The following is a 20,601-nucleotide window of genomic DNA, read 5'->3' as shown; positions in this document are numbered from 1 at the left end:
ACAAGATTTTCCTGGGTCTGCGCTCAGGATTACTTGATCGCTTGGGCACGGCCAATAAAGGAACCTACCTAATTTTCTTTTGAACGGGTTCCTTTACAGGCATACGATCAGACGTGTCCAAACTTCTGATACTTGCTGCACCCGGGCGATCCAATGTGCCAGAGTGCAGACCCAGAAAAATCATCCCTTAGAATTTTAAATTGATTACCTTAAGAGATTATGGAGAAATTTCACCATTGCAATCTGGATTTAACTAAGAAAGTGGGGGCAGATTCCATGACAGGGCAAATTCTTGGAAGAAATGTACTTGATGAACAGAACATAAGAAACAGGAACAGGAGTAGGCCATACGGCACCTCGAGCCTGCTCCGCCATTCAATAAGGTCATGGCTGATCTGATCATGGACTCAGCTCCACTTCCCCGCCCGCTCCCCATAACCCCTTATCGTTTAAGAAACTGTCTATTTCTGTCTTAAATTTATTCAATGTCCCAGCTTCCACAGCTCTCTGAGGCAGCAAATTCCACAGATTTACAACCCTCAGAGAGGAACTTTCTCCTCATCTCTGTTTTAAATGGGCGGTCCCTTATTCTAAGATCATGCCCTCTAGTTCTAGTCTCCCCCATCAGTGGAAACATCCTCTCTGCATCCACCGTGTCAAGCCACCTCATAATGTTATACATTTCGATAAGATCACCTCTCATTCTTCTGAATTCCAATGAGTAAAGGCCCAACCTACTCAACCTTTCCTCATAAGACAACACTCTCATCTCCGGAATCAACCTAGTGAACCTTCTCTGAATTGCCTCCGAAGCAAATATATCCTTTTGTAAATATGGAAACCAAAACTGCATGCAGTATTCCAGGTGTGGCCTCACCAATACCCTGTATAGCTGTAGCAAGACTTTCCTGCTTTTATACTCCATCCCCTTTGCAATAAAGGCCAAGATTCCATTGGCCTTCCTGATCACTTGATGTACCTGCATGCTATCCTTTTGTGTTTCATGCACAAGTACCCCCCAGGTCCCGCTGTACTGCAGCACTTTGTAATCTTTCTCCATTTAAATAATAACTTGCTCTTTGATTTTTTCTGCCAAAGTGCATGATCTCTCACTTTCCAACATTACACTCCATCTGCCAAATTTTTGCCCTTCACATAGCCTATGTCCTTTTGCAGATTTGTTGTGTCCTCCTCACACATTGCTTTTCCTCCCATCTTTGTAACTCTTCCCATCTTTGTATCGTCAGCAAACTTGGCTACGTTACACTCAGTCCCTTCTTCCAAGGCCTTTCCACATGCGATATAACTTTTACATTTCTTTGAGAGTACACTGCATTAAAAGACACAGGTCAATAACAGGCCCTAATTCTAGCCAATCTCTATAGTGAACTTTTCACTCATAGTATGTTTGGCCTATTTGAAAACTGGCTTGAACAGGTATCATGTATCGGGTAAAAAGGTCAGAATTTCAGCATCTGAATGGATTCCAATCTTTAAACTCTATTATTGGAGTAGTTAATATATAAATGAGGTAAGAGATGAAGAATTCCATTAGGAAATGTGCAGCCTACTCATACACAAGGGTGGCAGACAAAAGCCGCAACGTTTACAACGTAACAAACAGCTGACAATGCACAGAAGCAGATATCTTAAAGTTTTCATTAGTTCTTAAAGAACTGACCTATAAAGTTCTGAATGAACAACTATAAAGCAAGCTCATTTTTGGAAAGAATGCTTATATATGATCCACAATTTTGTTTGAACATTAACTGATTCAATAATTTAATTATCCGCCAGTGGCAAAACTTTCAAGAATTCCAATATTGCATTCATGTGTAGATTTTCCAAGAGATTAATTTTTAATTCACTTGAAGGGAAAAACACATTACTGCTGAAATTAACCTGTGCACAGCTAGTACATTAAATGACAATTAATATTTTTGGTGTTTTTTTGTTAAATTCCTTTGTAGAAACACACAACTTTGAACATATTTGAGCAGCTAAGGTGCATATGAGTGCGCTAAAACTAAAATATGACAGTGGACAATGGGAAAGTACCTGCAATGTCAGAAATGTCAACCAGTTAAAATATTGCACTGTAGGCCACTCAGGATGTGGAGATGTAAGATTTACAGATCATAGCAGGTGGCAAGAATACATGGTAAAGTACCCTCTATTCAGAAAACACACCATCAATGTCGAGAGAGTGCAGCAGATGCAAGAAGCGAGCACACGAGGTCAAATAAGGTCGCATGTATCAGGAGAGGTCATAAAAATATGCAGAAGGCGGCATCAGACTTGAAGGAAGTACCAAACGTCAAAAATGAGAAGACTGTGAATAAATGTAGCCTACCATACATATACCATATGAATATAGGTAAGTTTCAGGTGTCAGATGAATTTGCTTGAGTAGTGTACTCAACCTAAACCATTCCAGTAACCAGCTGCAAATATTACGCAAAGGATAGCATTGAACATGGTTCAGAACTAACACCGCTGTATCAAAAAAGGAGCGCCTGGAACCACTTACACTCTTCAAAGATATAATCGTGCAGTCTGACAAATTATCAATCTGTTTTGTTTCATGTCATGAGTGTCTCTGGGGCCAATGTGTATAGTACACCCATCGGGCCTGGAAATTAGATAGAATCTGTTCTGCCTGATTAGTGTTGGTGTCTGGCCTAAATGAAAATAACAAGCACTATATGCAAGAGTAATTTGTACAAAAGCCAGGAAGTTATGCTAAACCTAGACATAAACAGAAGTTTGGCCCCAACTGGAGTATTGTGTTTAATTTTGGGCACCATACTTTAGGAAGGATGTGAAGGCTTGATGATGATGATGGAGAGGGTACAGAACAGATTTACTAGAATGGGTCCAGGGATGAGGGATTACAGTCACGTTGATAAACCGGTGGAGGTGGGGTTGGTCTCCCTAGAGCGGAGAAGGTTAAGTGGATTGACAGAGAATTAATAAAATCCACAAAGGATTTATATAGAGTAAATAAAGAGAAACTGTTTTCAATGGCTTATCACCAGAGGGCACAGATTTAAGGTGATTGGTAAAAGAGACAGATGCAACATGAGGAAAAACTTTTTTACGCAATGAGTGATTAGGATTTGGAATGCACTGCTTGATAGGATAGTGGATACAAATTCAATAGTAGTCTTGAAAAAGGGAATTGGATAAATAATTGAAGGAGAAAACATTTTGGGGATAAGGGGAAAGAGTCAGGGAGTGGAGCTAACTGGATTGGCTTGGAAAGAGCCAGCACAGAATTGATGGCCGAATGGTCTCCTTCTGTGCTGTATTATTCTACGAGCGCGATATCGCCAACAGTGGCGAGACCAGTGTAGCCGGAATTGGTGGTGTGTAGGAAACACTCCCTGCTCCCGCTCTCTCAACACAATCTTCCGTTGATGGGGCTTGTTAAGCCCATCCTGTGAGGTTACTGGCCAATTAACAGGAAGCAGGTGTTAAAGGGACCATGGCCAACTTTTTTTTGACAGTTGTTCTGTCAATATTCTACAGCATTGAGGTGCTGCAAATACTGACAAGCACAGCACAAAGGTGCACAGCTGCACCCAGGCTCTCCGATGACTCCCTCCAGATGCTTATGAAGGGAGTCACAATGGGCGGAAGAGACCTCCCTAGGACACCAACGCAGCCTGGTTGCACATTGCACAGGAAGGCACAAGCAGGGATGTTGTCAGAAGGACCTGGCTGCAGTGGTGTAAACCTTTCAATGATCTCAGTAGATCACAAAATGTTACTGCAAAGCTACACTCAACCTCATCCTGCTGTGCCACTTATCACATTCCCATCACTCTGCATTCCCTACCCTACTCCTGCACATTCTTACTCACACCAACTGACCTTGCACCTTCACCCATTTCTCTCTCTCTCTCTCTCTCTCTCTCTCTCTCTATCAACATTATCACTTCCCCATCTCACTAGCCACCCCTCACACTCACCCTTGTCCAATCATACCAACTAACAACACACAAAGGTAGGCACTTAGGGGTTTCAACCAATGTTCATGTAGAGTTTCTGCTAATGTGTTGTCAAACATTGAAATCTTTATTTTGAACACTTTGGGGCCTAAATTGCCCCTCTCCTCAAGGCCTGTTACCACCGTAAATCGGCGGCCACGCTGTGGCGTGGAGTGGCCGCCGACTTTTCATGGAATGGTCGCTGCTAGCCTAATTGCCCTCCCGAGTTTTCCCGGTGGTGCCCTGATGGCCCCCTCCACCCCCACCGCTCCGCTGCTGCCAATCAGTGGTAAGCACGTCATCACCGTGCGCACCGCCAATCTAACCCCCCGTGATGGCGACATTCCCCTCCGAAAATCTTCGGCCTGCCCAGCGGTGCCAAAACAAGCTTTTAACCGGTGGTCCAGTGAGGCTGTGGCCTTCTGCAGCGGCGGTGCAGCTTCCGCACGCAGACCCAGCAGTTGAGAAACTGACACAGAGGGGGTTTCAGAGCGGGATTCCGATCCACTGTCAGTCGGGACCATTTTGACAGCGGGCCAGCCTCCAACCCACACTCGCAGGGCTGGGAAGATTCCAGCCTATGATTGGCATATATGCAAATTTAGTGGGAATATGGATTTAAACTCTGTGTGGCCCGTGTTTCATGGTACACACCTATGTGGCCCACAAAAAAGCTTCGCCACCCTGCTTTAGTTGTCAAGCAATGGTTAGAATTAGTTACGGCTAAAGGGATCAAGGGGTATGGAGAGAAAGCAGGAATGGGGTACTGAAGTTGCATGATCAGCCATGATCTTACTGAATGGTGGTGCAGGCTCGAAGGGCCGAATGGCCGACTCCTGCACCTATTTTCTATGTTTCTATGTTTTTCTATGTTGCAACAGCTTTGCTTTGGAGTATCTCTATTAGCTTGGTTATTGTGTTTCATTAAAGTTACTGAAGTCCTGAAATTAAATTTAAAATAAGCTGAAAGAAGGAAGTAAAATATATCAAACAAATGAATGCAGTTTAAAACACTGCATATCAATTACATAGCTATTCCAATGATGGTTTACCTAGAAAACAGAAAATCCTTATTAATATCACTGATCCCAAATTTTAAAACACATATGTTGCTTTTCCATCATTTTTCCAGACCTGCAGCATATTTTTAATCAACACTCGGCAAGAGGCCTATAGAGGCCCAGCGGCAGCGGGAGTCGGCGGTAGTCGAGAGGTGGGAGCAGTCGGCGAAAGGCCTATAGAGGCCCAGCGGCAGCGGGAGTCGGCGGTAGTAGAGAGCTGGGAGCAGTCGGCGAAAGGCCTATAGAGGCCCAGCGGCAGCGGGAGTCAGCGGTAGTCGAGAGCTGGGAGCAGTCGGCGAAAGGCCTATAAAGGCCCAGCGGCAGCGGGAGTCGGCGGTAGTCGAGAGCTGGGAGCAGTCGGCGAAAGGCCTATAGAGGCCCAGCGGCAGCGGGAGTCGGCAGTAGTAGAGAGCTGGGAGCAGTCGGCGAAAGGCCTATAAAGGCCCAGCGGCAGCGGGAGTCGGCGGTAGTCGAGAGCTGGGAGCAGTCGGCGAAAGGCCTATAAAGGCCCAGCTTGTGCAGCGGGAGTCGGCGGTAGTCGAGAGCTGGGAGCAGTCGGCGAAAGGCCTATAAAGGCCCAGCTTGTGCAGCTGCAGCAGGGAGAGAAGGCAGAAAAGAAGTAGAAAGAAATCGAAAGATGACGTCACAGCCAAGGGGGTAAGTGATTGGCTGCTAATTGGTGAGTAGTTTTTCTTTTTCTTTATCAGTAAGTAACCTTTAGCATTATTGTTGCCAAATTAAGTCCATCTAGGGGTTAAGTCATGGCAGGAGAGCTCGGACACGTGTTATGCTCCTCCTGTACTATGTGGGAACTCAGGGACGCTTCCGGTGTCCCTGACGCCTACGTGTGCGGAAAATGCAAGCACCTCCAGCTCCTGACAGACCACATTGCAGCACTGGAGCTGCGGGTGGATTCAATCTGGACCATGCATGATGTAGAGAATGACATGAACAGCACGTTTAGCGAGTTGGTCTTACCGCAGGAAAAAGGTACACAGCCAGATAGGGAATGGAAGACCAACAGAAAGAGCAGTGCAAGGAAGGTAGTGCAGGGATCCCCTGCGGTCATCCCCCTGCAAAACAGATAAAGCGCTTTGGGTACTGTTGAGGGGGATGACTCATCAGGGGAGGGCAGCAGCAGCCAAGTTCATGGCACCGTGAGTGGCTCTGCTGCACAGGAGGGCAGGAAAAAGAGTGGGAGCGCGATAGTGATAGGGGATTCAATTGTAAGGGGAATAGATAGGCATTTCTGCGGCCGCAACCGAGACTCCAGAATGGTATATGTTGCCTCCCTGGTGCAAGGGTCAAGGATGTCTCGGAGCGGGTGCAGGACATTCTAAAAAGGGAGGGTGAACAGCCAGTTGTTGTGGTACATATAGGTACCAACGACATAGGTAGAAAACGGGATGAGGTCCTGCGACGTGAAATTAGGGAGCGAGGAATTAAATTAAAAAGTAGGACCCCAAAAAGTAGTAATCTCAGGATTGCTACCAGTGCCACGTGCTAATCAGAGTAGGAATCACAAGATAGCTCTGATGAATACATGGCTTGAGCAGTGGTGCAGCAGGGAGGGATTCAAATTCCTGGGGCATTGGAACCAGTTCTGGAAAAGGTGGGACCAGTACAAACCGGACGGTCTGCACCTGGGCAGGACCGGAACCAATGTCCTAGGGGTAGTGTTTGTTAGTGCTGTTTGGGAGGAGTTAAACTAATATGGCAGGGGATTGGGAATCTATGCAGGGAGACAGAGGGAAATAAAATGGAGCCAGAAGCAAAAGATAGAAAGGAGAATAGTAAAAGTGGAGGGCAGAGAAACCCAAGGCAAAAAGCAAAAAGGGCAAATTACAGCAAAATTCTGAAGGGTCAAAGTGTGTTAAAAAGACAAGCCTGAAGGCTCTGTGCCTCAATGCGAGGTGTATTCGGAATAAGGTGGACGAATTAACTGCACAGATAGCAGTTAATGAATACGATGTGATTGGCATCACAGAAACATGGCTCCAGGGTAACCAAGGCTGGGAACTCAACATCCAGGGGTACTCAGTATTTAGGAAGGATAGCCAGAAAGGAAAAGGAGGCGGGGTGGCGTTGCTGGTTAAAGAGGAAATTAATGCAATTGTAAGGAAGGACATTAGCTTGGAGGATGTGGAATCAGTATGGTGGAGCTACGGAATACCAAAGGGTAGAAAACGCTAGTGGGAGTTGTCTACAGGCCACCAAATAGTAGTAGTGAGGTTGGGGACAGCATCAAACAAGAAATAAGGGATGTGTGCAATAAAGGTACAGCAGTAATCATAGGCGACTTTAATCTACATACTGATTGGGCTAACCTAACTGGTGGCAATGCGGTGGAGGAGGATTTCCTGGAGTGTATTAGGGATGGATTTCTAGACCAATATGTCGAGGAACCAACCAGAGAACTGGCCATCCTAGACTGGGTGATGTGTAATGAGAAGGGACTAATTAGCAATCTTGTTGTGCAAGGCCACTTGGGGAAGAGTGACCATAATATGGTAGAATTTTTCATTAAGATGGAGAGTGACACAGTTAATTCAGAAACTAGGGTCCTGAACTTAAGGAAAGGTAACTTTGACAGTATGAGGCGTGAATTGGCTAGATTAGACTGGCAAATGATACTTAAAGGGTTGACGGTAGATAGGCAATGGCAAACATTTATAGATCACATGGATGAACTTCAACAATGGTACATCCCTGTCTGGAGTAAAAATAACACTGGGAAGGTGGCTCAACCGTGGCTAACAAGGGAAATTAAGGATAGTGTTAAATCCAAGGTAGAGGCATACAAATTAGCCAGAAAAAGCAGCAAACCGGAGGACTGGGAGAAATTTAAAATTCAGAAGAGGACAAAGGGTTTAATTAAGAGGGGGAAAATAGAGTACGAGAGGAAGCTTGCCGGAAACATAAAAACTGACTGCAAAAGCTTCTATAGATATGTGAATAGAAAAAGATTAGTGAAGACAAACGTAGGTCCCTTGCAGTTGGATTCGGGTGAATTTATAATGGGGAACAAAGAAATGGCAGACCAATTGAACAAGTACTTCAGTTCTGTCTTCACAAAGGAAGACATAAATAACCTTCCGGATGTACTAGGGGACGGAGGGTTTAGTGAGAAGGAGGAACTGAAGGATATCCTTATTAGGCGGGAAATAGTGTTAGGGAAATTGACGGGATTGACAGGCGATAAATCCCCAGGGCCTGATAGTCTACATCAAAGAGTACTAAAGGAAGTGGCCCTCGAAATAGTGGATGCATTGGTGATCATTTTCCAGCAGTCTATCGACTCTGGATCAGTTCCTATGGACTGGAGGGTTGCTAATGTAACACCACTTTTTAAAAAAGGAGGGAGAGAGAAACCGGGTGATTATAGACCGGTTAGCCTGACATCGGTGGTGGGGGAAATGTTGGAATCAATCATTAAGGATGAAATAGCAGCGCATTTGGAAAGCAGTGACAGGATTGGTTCAAGTCAGCATGGATTTATGAAAGGGAAATCATGCTTGACAAATCTTCTGGAATTTTTTGAGGATGTAAATATTAGAGTGGACAAGAGAGAATCAGTGGGTGTGGTGTATTTGGACTTTTAAAAGGCTTTTGACAAGGCAAATGGTATGTTGGCTTTCATAGCGAGAGGATTTGAATACAGGAGCAGGGAGGTCTTACTGCAGTTGTACAGGGCCTTAGTGAGGCCTCACCTGGAACATTGTGTTCAGTTTTGGTCTCCTAATCTGAGGAAGGACGGTCTTGCTATTGAGGAAGTGCAGCGAAGGTTCACTAGACTGATTCCAGGGATGGCTGGACTGTCATATGAGGAGAGATTGGATCAACTGGGCCTTTATTCACTGGAGTTTAGAAGGATGAGAGGGGATCTCACAGAAACGTATAAGATTCTGATGGAACTGGACAGGTTAGATACGGGAAGAATGTTCCCGATGTTGGGCAAGTCCAGAACCAGGGGACATAGTCTTAGGATAAGGGATAGGCCATTTAGGACTGAGATGAGGAGAAACTTCTTCACTCAGCGAGTTGTTAACCTATGGAATTCCCTGCCGCAGAGAGTTGTTGATGCCAGTTCATTGGATATATTCAAGAGGGAGTTAGATATGGCCCTTACGGCTAAGGGGATCAAGGGGTATGGAGAGAAAGCAGGAAATGGGTACTGAGGGAATGATCAGCCATGAACTCATTGAATGGCGGTGTAGGCTCGAAGTGCCGAATGGCCGACTCCTGCACCTATTTTCTATGTTTCTATGTTTAACACTCCTTGCTTAGGGCATTCAAGGTATTCAGCATTCTTGCCCAAACACATCTTGCCTGCTGTTATACGGACAATGGATAAATTATGAGTGGCAACAAGAATCGTTATTGAAATGAGGTTTGTTTTTAAGCAAGGTGTTGAGCAAAGTGACAGCGGTCTTCACTCAGACACCATTTAAAAAAAATAGTTTTCTTTACACTTACAACTTGAAGACAGACTCAGTAGTCAAGATAAAGCACCATTCGTCAGGCAACAACCTGAACTTCACTCTGCCCAAATGACAAATGGGCAAGTGTTGTTTCAATGAAATATTTATCATGAAGAAAAGTTCAATCTTTGATTAATGTGGAATTATATGTACAAGAATAACACTTCTTTCAAGAATAATTTTAAATACCACATTGACAAATAAACTACACAGTGGAGACATTGTTGCTAACTGTATTTCTAAAGCAATGGAATATATTGGATATCACAAGTAATTGATGCAAAAACATTCCCATATAATTCACAAAATGTTAAGACCCAAATGCGCTGCTATGATTCTGGCTAGTAAATCAGTTATACTGAGCAGTTTTCAGCTAGATTACCGGATTATCATCCTTTCAGAAATTCTAGTTCAGTTATATATTACCTTGCTGAAGGATCTGGGATGATCACATCAAACATTGGACCTACTTTCATTTTCTCGTCAGTACTAAGCAACCAGAGGTCAGCAGCAATGTTGGCTTCCCAGTGCGTGGCATTTACCAAACTTCGACAAGAGTCCCTAAACACTCCACAAACATAATCTGTTGGCATCCCTCATTCTCCATATTCTTAACCTCTTAGAACCAAGAATGTTGAATTAGAGCTAAATTTATTGCTTTTTTGGGAGAGTTTATTGAGATCATGATTTCTACTAACTCAAACATTATAACTAATAATGTACGGCAGCGAACTTCTTGAAGTGATGGGACATACCATTCTGTAACTACTTAAAATATTAAACAAAACATTAGCTGAGACTGTCAAACTTACCTTGTGATCCCATACCCATGTGTTAGATAAGACAGCAGTGTTCATTCTTTAGAGAGAATCAAACTGGAGGCTTCAAGGGTGATCGGTAACAATAGACAGTTTTAACCAGCTGTTCAATCCAGCTCCTCCAATCCCACATTATTCGTCAGGTGCACACCAAACATATTCTGGAGAATGTGGAGTTCTGTTCTATGTCCATTCACATAGCTCAGAGTTCTGCAGGACTTCAACTGCAATGAAATATTAACTCATGGTTTCTGCTGTATAAAATGACTAAACTTACTGGATTGCCTGATGTCTTTCAAATTCACAAAAAGGTGATTTAAAAATACTGAAATGCTTATGAGTTCCAGCTAAGCAACACCTGCAATGATTGTAGATTTACTACAGTTTTAATTGTAAATGGTTTAAATTTGATGTAATCCACCAAGAGAGAGATAATTACAAACAAGAGCCAAAGCAGCCCAGTTCAGACATACCTATTCGTTGCCATGGTCACCTACTAGTGTAATGTGATACAGAAATCTGAAAAGGTTGGGTCTTACCATCATTTGCGTCTGGTAGGATGATAATCTGAGTGGATGGATATACTCCTAATTTGCCCCCCATGGGCATGCTCAGCGTGACGTTAAAGGTCTCCTCATTTTCATACAAGGAATCATCAATGATGACAACGTGACACCATTTTTCAGTTTCATCCTTGTCAAAACGGATGATACTGTTGTGATCCTCCGATCGAGTGATGTAGTCAGAGTAGGACAGCACACTGGATGGAATAGTGCCAGTAGCAGTGTCTGCAAGAAAAGATCAAAAGGATTTCACACTAAACCATTTAACCAGAGCCAAATAATCTCTTTCTTTGTGTTGACCTAACATTTAGTTCTCCATCTCTCAAGAACTAAATGCTTCATAATTGTTCATCCTTGTTTGTCAAAGTGAATGTTAGACATTACATAAGGTAATCTGCATACCATGTGGTGATCCCATCAGCTATCTGATAAGAACATTTGTATGACATTTCAAATCATAAAGAAATGTTTAATGACATTAAGTACCACCAAGACTATTCATCTAATAAAAATGACTACTGTTTTCAAAGTGGTTCAATTTGCTGTAAGGAATACTGCCTCACAAAGATGTTAATTTATTGCTGAAACCATAAGTGTGAAATTTAAATTAGAGATAGGAAACTGGGGCAAACATCTTCCAGCTGTGCTGGTACAACATGAAACCAGAACAGGTTGTTTCTCTTAAACGCTGTCCATTGTACTTTGATCACAACAATGTTCTCTCTTGGAAAGAGCGTCAGGTTTTCAAACATTGCAACCAGGGCCATCATAAACTATATTGCTGTATAGCACCAAGTTATAGAACAGGAGCTAATAGTGTGGTCTCTTTAATGTATATGCTATTTAATCAGGATTATCCCGATTCCCAATTAAAGTGCAGTGTGATCACTAGGCTAATATGCTTAAGAAGAACTGCACTTAAGCCACAGCTATATGTGTAATTATGGACTGTGGGAGAATTAAGTGGCAGCATGGATGGAGGGAAGAGTACGGACATGGGCTGGGGGAAAAAAAAGAGTGCTGGCATAGACTTTGGCTGAACAGAGTATCAACATAAACTGTGGTGGAAACAAAAGAGGGCTTGATTGCTTCCAGCTTCACTTTGAAGTACATCTTTCCAGCTTCCAAGGTCATTTAGACTGGTGGTATTTACACCATTCAGAAAGGTTCACTAAGACACTAGACTGTTTTCTGCATTCCCAGTAAGAAATAGTACTTGCAGAATATATTTTTGCAGCAACAGTTGCAATTTTTCCCCCCCACAGATTATGGTCTCAAATTCTCGCCCAAGCCTCCAACCTGTATAGTGGTAGTTAGTTGTAGGTTGGTTGACGGTGGCTGGCTGCTTATAACTGGCAATGAACTGGCTATTGGTGATGACTGGCTTCTAATGGCTGGTTGCTAACAGGCGAGTTCTCGTGGTTGCTGGCTTCTGCTATACTCCAAAACATTGGAAAATACACAAAAGTGTCATAAATCATTTTTGTCCTGAAAAGCTATGCCTCCAGAAGTACAATATACAGTATACTCACTTCTAAAATTGTCACCACACCTCCAACTCTCGCATTTGAGTCAGAAGGTTGTAGGTTTACACCCCATTCCACAGTGTATGTAATCTAAGCTAACACTTCATTGCAGTACTGAGAAAGTGCTGCATTTTCAAAAGGTGACATCCTTCAGATGAGATGTTAAACCGAGACTCGTGTTTGCCCTTTCATGTGGATGTTACGGATTTAATGGCACTAGTCGAAAAAAGAGTAGCAGGTTTTCAGTGTTCTGGTCAGTATTCTTCCATTAACCAACACCAAAAACAGACCAACTCTGGTCAATCAACTGATTGTTGCTTGTGGGATCTTGCTATGCACAAACCTTTTCCAATATAATTGTAACTGTATTTCAAATAGTTTGTGTGAAGCGTTTTGAGATGTTTCTCAGAGGCAGGATAAAACATGACATAAATGGGTACTGACCAAAGTTTAAGATGACCCAATTCAAAGTATGCAAATACCATATTATATTATCCTGCAAAGTATTCTGTTCAAAAGTTCTCACCCATGCGCTACAATTCTTCCAGGCTTATTGGAATAAATCCTTTAGGATCCTATCCCGACAGCTGGGAAGTCTAGAACCAGGGGTCACAGTCTCAGAATAAGGGGTCGGCCATTTGAAATTCTCTACCCTAGAGGGCTGTGAAGGCTCAGTCATCGAGTATATTCAAACCGGAAATCACTAGATTTTTGGATATTAAGGGAATCAAGGGATATGGGAATAGTGCAGGAAAGTGGACTTGGGGTAGAAGATCAGCCATGATCTTACTGAATGGCAGAGCAGGCTCGACGGGCCGAATGGCCTACTCCTGCTCCTATTTCTTATGTTATGTTAACAGGTACAGTCAACTCCCTATAAACTGTGTCCCCTGAACCTCAGAGTAAAAGTTGAGAACAGGATGTTTTGTGAAGGTAATTCCACCTAAGTGAGATGCATTGACCTGAAGTAACAGTAAATCTAAACCCTGCTGTATCTCACTTCAAAGTAGTACAGTTTTGGTTTGCTTTGTAACTTGAAATTAAATGGATGTTAAATCTGACTCAACAGCTGTCAGCTGTAACACAAAGAAATGAATTGTATTACTGGGTCTTCCTGTTGTAAACCATTAGTGGATGTTAAGAGCATGGATGCAGGGAGTTATTTGTTTTACGTACTGCACAGAACAATTAGGCCATTAAACAGCAATGATATATTTAAGACCACAGTTATTAGATAGAATTTGGAAAGGGGTTTCAAAACCATGCCCCCTCCCCAATATAAAAGCAACCAAAATTCAAGAAATAGGAAGGCGTTAATGTAAAAAACAGCTGCCCTGTGCAATTCAAAGCCAAGCATGACTTAAGGCGATCATGTTAACACCTGTTGCCATTAGCCAGCAAGTGGGATTTTAATGAGCTGAATACAATTTTGATTCATGTACTATTCTCAAATCACTTTTATTTCCTTTAACTTGTGGTGCATAAGATAATCTATTGCAACAATTTTTCTTTCACTAGAAGAGAAAGCTATGTTATAATGTTTACATCTAAAATGTTAGCTTGCTGATTTGCCTGCTGGACATTCCTGGTCTTTTTACTTTTCTATTACTTGGGTGAACAGCTTGTCTAGTTGCAGCTGGCCTTGCATGTCCAGCATCTAAGACTTTGATTCTGATCAGCAAAAAATAAGGATATTAAACTTTCTGGTATCAGGAACAGAATTGAGAAAAAAAAATCAGCAACCCAAGTACTGATTGAATTTGAACATTTGTAAGTATGAATAAGCAAGAGTGGGCAAAAATCCATTATAATAGCAGAGAATCAGAAGCAGTCACATTATGCCAGTAGAGAAACATACTACACCAAGGGGAATTCCAGCGAGGAATCCAACACACATTACATCCAACGGGGAATTCAACACACAACATTGTATCTAATGGGGAATCCAACACACAACATTGCATCCAATACACACATTACATTCAACAGGGAATCCAACACATATTACATTCAGCAGGGAATGGAACACACACAACACAACACCAGTGGGAAATCTAACACACATAACAACTTGCATTTATATAGCACCTTTAACATAGCAAAACATCCCAAAGCGCTTCACAGGAGCGTTATCAGACAAATTTGACATCAAGCCACATAAGGAGATATTAGGACAAGTGAGGTGGGTTTTAAGGAGCATCTTAAAGGAGGAGAGGTAGAGCAGCGGAGAGGTTTAGGGAGGAAATTCCAGAGCTTAGGGCCTAGATAGCTGAAGGCACGTACATATTCCATTTAGTGGGGAATCAAACACACAACACTACGTCCAATGGGAAATATGATGCACATCGCACTACACACCAGCAGCAAGGCTGCCACACTGCAGCACTACATCAGTAAGGATCCCAACACATAGCAGTACTGTATTAGCAGGGAGTCCTACACATAACCACACTGCATTGCACTAGCAGTGAATCTGACAATGCTTGCATTGCGTTGGCAGTATACCCAATATAAACTGGATTTTAAGTCCCTCATTAAATAAAATGTTATCATAAACCATCTTTTCAATAAATCTATTTGCTTTCACATACATGTGATATATGTTGTCAGAAGTTTTTGATAACTCATTGCCTAAAATCCTTCAACATCTATACTGAAAATGCTATCAATACAGACGTCTGTCTATATGTTTGGCTGTTCCATATACCTGCTCTACAACTGCCGCCGTGGTGTGTGCAGGTTAAACAGCTCAGTTTTGGGAACATGTGAAAGCTGCTGCTCTGCATTCATATAAAAGTTACATTTTACAGTTTATTCAGAGAATACCGTGACTAATATAGACAATTATCATTTCTCAAATTCTGTTTTATTCTGGATAGGAAATACTGAAATGTATTAATGCAAATATTGCATGGTGAAGTTTGCAAATGCAAAGAACAATCAGTACCTCAAGTAAACATTTGTAAAGGAGTTTAACTACTGAGTACTGTCAGTGGGCCACTGGGTACCTCAAAGTAACTGAATTACAGCAACTGCAAGTACAGTCTGAAACTTATTTTTGATGTGAGGATATCTATGTGGACGAATAAAAGAAACAATAGTTTGTGGGAATTAGAACTCCTGCAGCAACTGCTGTTTATCCTCGTACCTTGGTGAGTGAAACAGATAACCATCAGCTCCTGACTCACATCGCCTGTCCTCTTCACTGGAATCAACAACTCACCAACATCTTCGACAATGGCATAGGAAGACTTGGGGATGAAGACGGTCGATTCTGAAGAAAAAATTTTATATATTTTGTTAAGGGTAAACAAAATCGAATGGACATGATTAAATTATTCTGTCATATTATTAGGCTCTAACACACCTAACCAGAAACTGATTATTTATACTGAGCACAGGTAGTGAAGATAAAGATTATTCTTTGATGTTCTGTGGAATTTTATTATCTGAATAATTGCTGGTGTGTTTGCAGTGTCTTTATCTTTTTGGCTCCTACAAACATGGACGAGTATCAGTTCCTTTTAAGCATGTTTCTATGGTTTTTAATGTTGTGAGAATTAGGAACTCATTGCTTCAAAGACAATGCGTGTGCAGTGACTGAGCTTGTGTATAAATATCCTTTTCGTATTTATATAAGACAGAAGTCGCCTGGTTGACCTTTGCTTGAATTGTAACTCCAGCAGGCAGTCTCACTTGTGCACCTCCCACAGTGAAAAGTATGCTTGCTTTTGTTCCAGAAAACACACACAGGCTTCTGGCAGTTTATCAAAGGAATCCTTTCTATCCAAAATCCAAAATTAATCCTGGCATTACAGGTCGGAATAAACCAAAATATTTGGGGATATTTTGCAAGTAATACAATGATGGAAAAATAAAAAGATAATTATAGTTTTCATTATATTTCTCAAAGTATCTTGAGATAATTTGTGTCCTTTTTAAAAATAGCTTTCATGCTATAGACTCAGTAAGTTATAACACATGCAGACTAAGAAACTTTGAAATTTGCAACTCGAAAACTATAAAATTTATGTAAATGAAAAGCTGGTGAAATTCCTGAATGTCTGCTGCCCTAAAGACTAGAATCTAGCTACTTAATGCCTATTATTCAGAAGGAGGCGAAAAAAATGACCCTTTTTAAATTTCCTTGTCTTGTTGGAAAAATGAACATTAATTAGGAGTTTTTGGACTCGCAACCAAACTTGTGGCAGAGAAGTTGTTTTTCACAGTTAATGGGCCCGGTATTAACACAGAGTGCAGGTAGAGAATAAGATCATGGCTGATCATTCACCTCAGTATCCCTTTCCCGCTTTCTCTCCATACCCCTTGATCCCTTTAGCCGTAAGGGCCATATCTAACTCCCTCTTGAATATATCCAATGAACTGGCATCACCAACTCTCTGTGGTAGGGAATTCCACAGGTTCACAACTCTCGAGTGAAGAAGTTTCTCCTCATCTCAGTCCTAAATGGCTTATCCCTTATCCTTAGATTATGTGCCCTGGTTCTGGACTTCCCCAACATCGGGAACATTCTTCCCGCATCTAACCTTCCAGTCCCGTCAGAATTTTATATGTTTCTATGAGATCACCTCTCATCCTTCTAAGCTCCAGTGAATACAGGCCCAGTCGATCCAGTCTCTCCTCATATGTCAGTCCAGCCATCCCTGGAATCAGTCTGGTGAACCTTCGCTGCACTCCCTCAATAGCAAGAACGTCCTTCCTTAGATTAGGAGACCAAAACTGAACACAATATTCCAGGTGAGGCCTCACTAAGGCCCTGTACAACTGCAGTAAGACCTCCCTGCTCCTATACTCAAATCCCCTATGAAGACCAACATACCATTTGCCTTCTTCACCGCCTGCTGTACCTGCATGCCAACTTTCAATGGCTGATGTACCATGACACCCAGGTCTCATTGCACCTCCCCTTTTCCTAATCTGCCGCCATTCAGATAATATTCTGTCTTCGTGTTTTTGCCACCAAAGTGGATAACCTCACATTTATCCACATTATACTGCATCTGCCATGCGTTTGCCCACTCAGCTAACCTGTCCAAGTCGAGGTCAATGAGTCAGACTTACCCTGATTAGTTCTCTTGTCATTCCTCAATCAGCTTTGCTATATGAACCTTTTGTGTTTAAAGTAAATTACTGGATACAATCCAAAAAGTCCATGCCCAGATAGAAACTGGACAGTTGCCACTACACATTACCAACATAATCTATGATCCAGTGAGAGCAGTAAACTGGCTGTGGTTGAGAGACTGAATTATCAAATTCACTGCTAAAAACTTAAACCAGTTAGAAGGCGGTTCTTTTCTCAATTTTCTGCTCATTTTATCTTTTCCGTACAATCCCAAATCCTTCCTATAAACAATGTACTCCCAAACGCATTCCTCTTTCAGATAAACCACTCAGTGGGAGTGATGCTATTTAACTGAGGTTAGGAGAGTGTTTTTCTTAGACTGCCGAAATTGTATAAACACTACTAAAGCTTGTGACCTGGAAAATGTGTCTTGATTTACGTCAAAAAATGGAGAGAGCATTCCGAGGGGAAGGAGTTAACAAAGTGATATTCAAGAAGCTTACAGTTTTCTACACCAGATTAGTCAGCTAATTAACAAAATGTAACAGGTCATTGAGCTCACATGTAAACTCATCAGCTGTTCCCTTAATTAGCAATAGTCAATGGCAAAAGTTTGCTCTTTTTGCATCTTAGTGTTAATTCTTCTTGGGAGGAGACTGTCGAGTGGATTTATTAGTTTTGGAATATTGCCTTGCATGGGAATTATCATTCCAAGGTTACAGCAGAGTCAGGGAGAAATATCTTTTCATTACTTTGCAAGACAGAACAACCTGCTGTAGCAAGATGCTTTCTCCACTTGTTTTTCCAATTTGTTTTTTTTCGGGTTTAGTCAGCATTTAAACATTAATTAACGTTAGGTAAGTGATGATAGCTTAAAAAGAGTTCATTTTATAATACAATATAATATAATATAGTACCTCTTTTAAATATAATCTATGATTTAGCAGAATCATTTATTTTTGACCAGGATTCCAAATTTTTTCTTGTACCAGAATTAAAGAATGGATTTTTAGGACTTTCGCCTCGTCTTCCTTAATGTGTACTTTTGATTTGTCAAATGGATTACAATATTGGAAGCATCTGAGGCAATGAGATCAGTCTACCAATTACCAATGTTGAAGCTAAGACCAGTGGCGGTCAAGGGAGGTCCTCTGATGTTGGTCTCTGTGTTCAGGGAAATAAACTGAGACATCGGAACAGCAGTAGGCCATTCAGCCACTCAAGCCTTTTCTGCTATTCAATTAGATGATGGCTGATCTGTATCTTGATGCAAAATCTAAAAGTCTCCAAATAATATTTCTATTTACTCACATTTTTCATAACTAAAAGATGAATTACATTATAATCACAAAGGAGGAGCAGGAACACTAAATGGTGCACAGGCTCACTCCACATTAATTAATAATCTGCGTGGCGATCATGCTGTTGTAAAAAATAATAGAGAAGAGGCAGGTTAAGCATTTGGCAGCAGCACCCAGCTTTATCCTGAACTTGGGGACAGGCCCATGGGATAGTGAGAAGCCAGGAACAACGTAGTGAGTGGGCCTCATACAGGGAGAGATAATGGGGCCTACATATCAGAAAAGTAGGCCTGGGAGTTGGCAGTCAGTCAGGTTGGGATTGAGGACAGGAGGGAATGGGGGATAAAGTATTAGCCCTGAGAATATGGCAGTGCGAGAAGGGGTCACATCAGTCTCATAGTACAATTGCTTATTTTGCACATTCATTAGGGCAGATTTTAATCCCTAGTGCCCGATGAGAATGGGTCTATTAAAATAGAGGCAGCGGCCTGCCCTCTGGCTTAGTACGCATGCTATTTTAACTCCCGGGTTTTGGGAGGTGTGTGAGGCCTACGCTGCAAGCAAGCAAGGGCTCAGTAAAATGTCAGGGTCTGATGTGCTAATTCAGATCCCCGTACCATTTTAATGCAGGGTCACGCATTCGTCACCCGATGACAGTCTAGTCAGGAACATCGGGTGCCAAGAAGCAGCAGGTCCAGGAGAGAGTAAAAAAGGTTGGTGAATGTAATTTCACAAATGCTTCCTTGTGGGGCAGGAGGAGCAAGAGTCCCTGCCACAGGCTTTCCGCCCCCTCCCTGACTGCGTACAGCACCCCCAGAGTGCAGCTGAATGACGAGGAACATTCATGTGGTTCACCAATGGCGGCCTTCTGCTGCGCTCGCCCCACTCCCAGCCGCCAGTCTCCATGTCCTTCCTGCTGGGTTTGGGCAGGAGTTGGGCCTGGAGTACGGTAATCAGGTCCGAGAGTTAAAATGGGTCGGGGCTCACAATGGCGAGCTTACCACTCACCCTGCTGACTCCACAAGGGCCTATTGTGTAGGAGGCTGAGCCACACACTGGCTCATGGACGTTTGATTTTCTTTTTGGCCCAGAACTGTATATTTTAAAAAGATAATGGGCCAAAAATTCATTATAGCCTGGTTGGAGGCGGGGACACCGCCTGAGCGCAGATTTTAGTGCCGGGTGACATTTACCATCTCCAACCAGGATATTCACGATCAGCACCGTAAGAGGGGAGTGGTGCACTAAGGGATAATATTCTGGTGTGAGATAACCAGCATCCTCGTGCCTAAAAGGGACCACCCAAAAAATGACAGAAAGTTGAAGGGAGCATCGGAAACATCAGCAGCAGTATGTCAGGCCTAAAATTTTTTACACTGAACACCCACCTGCTCCTGCTTTATAATATCGCACCGGGAGCTTCCACGGAATGCCTGCTCTCCCCGTCGGGTGTCAGCACCAGGCTGCTACAGCAGGCGAAAAGGCGTGAACTTTGAGATCGTGGCGCTGCACTCATGATGTCACCAAGTGGGCGGCGCTAGAGTGCAACCACCAATTAAGTTCGCAGCAGGCACTAACAGCGTGGCACTCGGGCAGTAAACACTTAGCGGCCCTTCAGCGCCCCTCTCAGGCACCAACAGCGTGGTGCTCGGGCGGTAAACACATAGCGGCCCATCAGCGCCCCTCTCAGGCGCTAACAGTGTGGTGCTCGGGCGGTAAACACATAGCGGCCCTTCAGCGCCCCTCTCAGGCGCCAACAGCGTGGTGCTCGGG

The 20,601-nt window shown here is 42.7% G+C and overlaps 1 protein-coding gene across 1 annotated transcript in view; it reads right to left on the bottom strand.

The window, feature by feature from the left end:
- LOC139275220 (FRAS1-related extracellular matrix protein 2-like) overlaps positions 1-20,601 on the bottom strand; it is a 288,895-nt gene that overhangs the window by 134,658 nt on the left and 133,636 nt on the right. Inside the window, exons 5-6 of the mRNA XM_070892378.1 lie at positions 15,590-15,715; positions 10,892-11,140 (exon numbers count right to left, since the gene is read on the bottom strand). Coding sequence (XP_070748479.1) covers positions 10,892-11,140; positions 15,590-15,715 — 375 coding nt within the window. The remainder of the gene's footprint in view (positions 1-10,891; positions 11,141-15,589; positions 15,716-20,601) is intronic.

This window comes from Pristiophorus japonicus, chromosome 10 (assembly GCF_044704955.1).
Source record: "Pristiophorus japonicus isolate sPriJap1 chromosome 10, sPriJap1.hap1, whole genome shotgun sequence".
NCBI classification, from domain to species: Eukaryota; Metazoa; Chordata; class Chondrichthyes; family Pristiophoridae; genus Pristiophorus; species Pristiophorus japonicus.
Note: the sequence above shows the minus strand (reverse complement) of the source record. Positions and strands in the feature narration are given on the sequence as shown.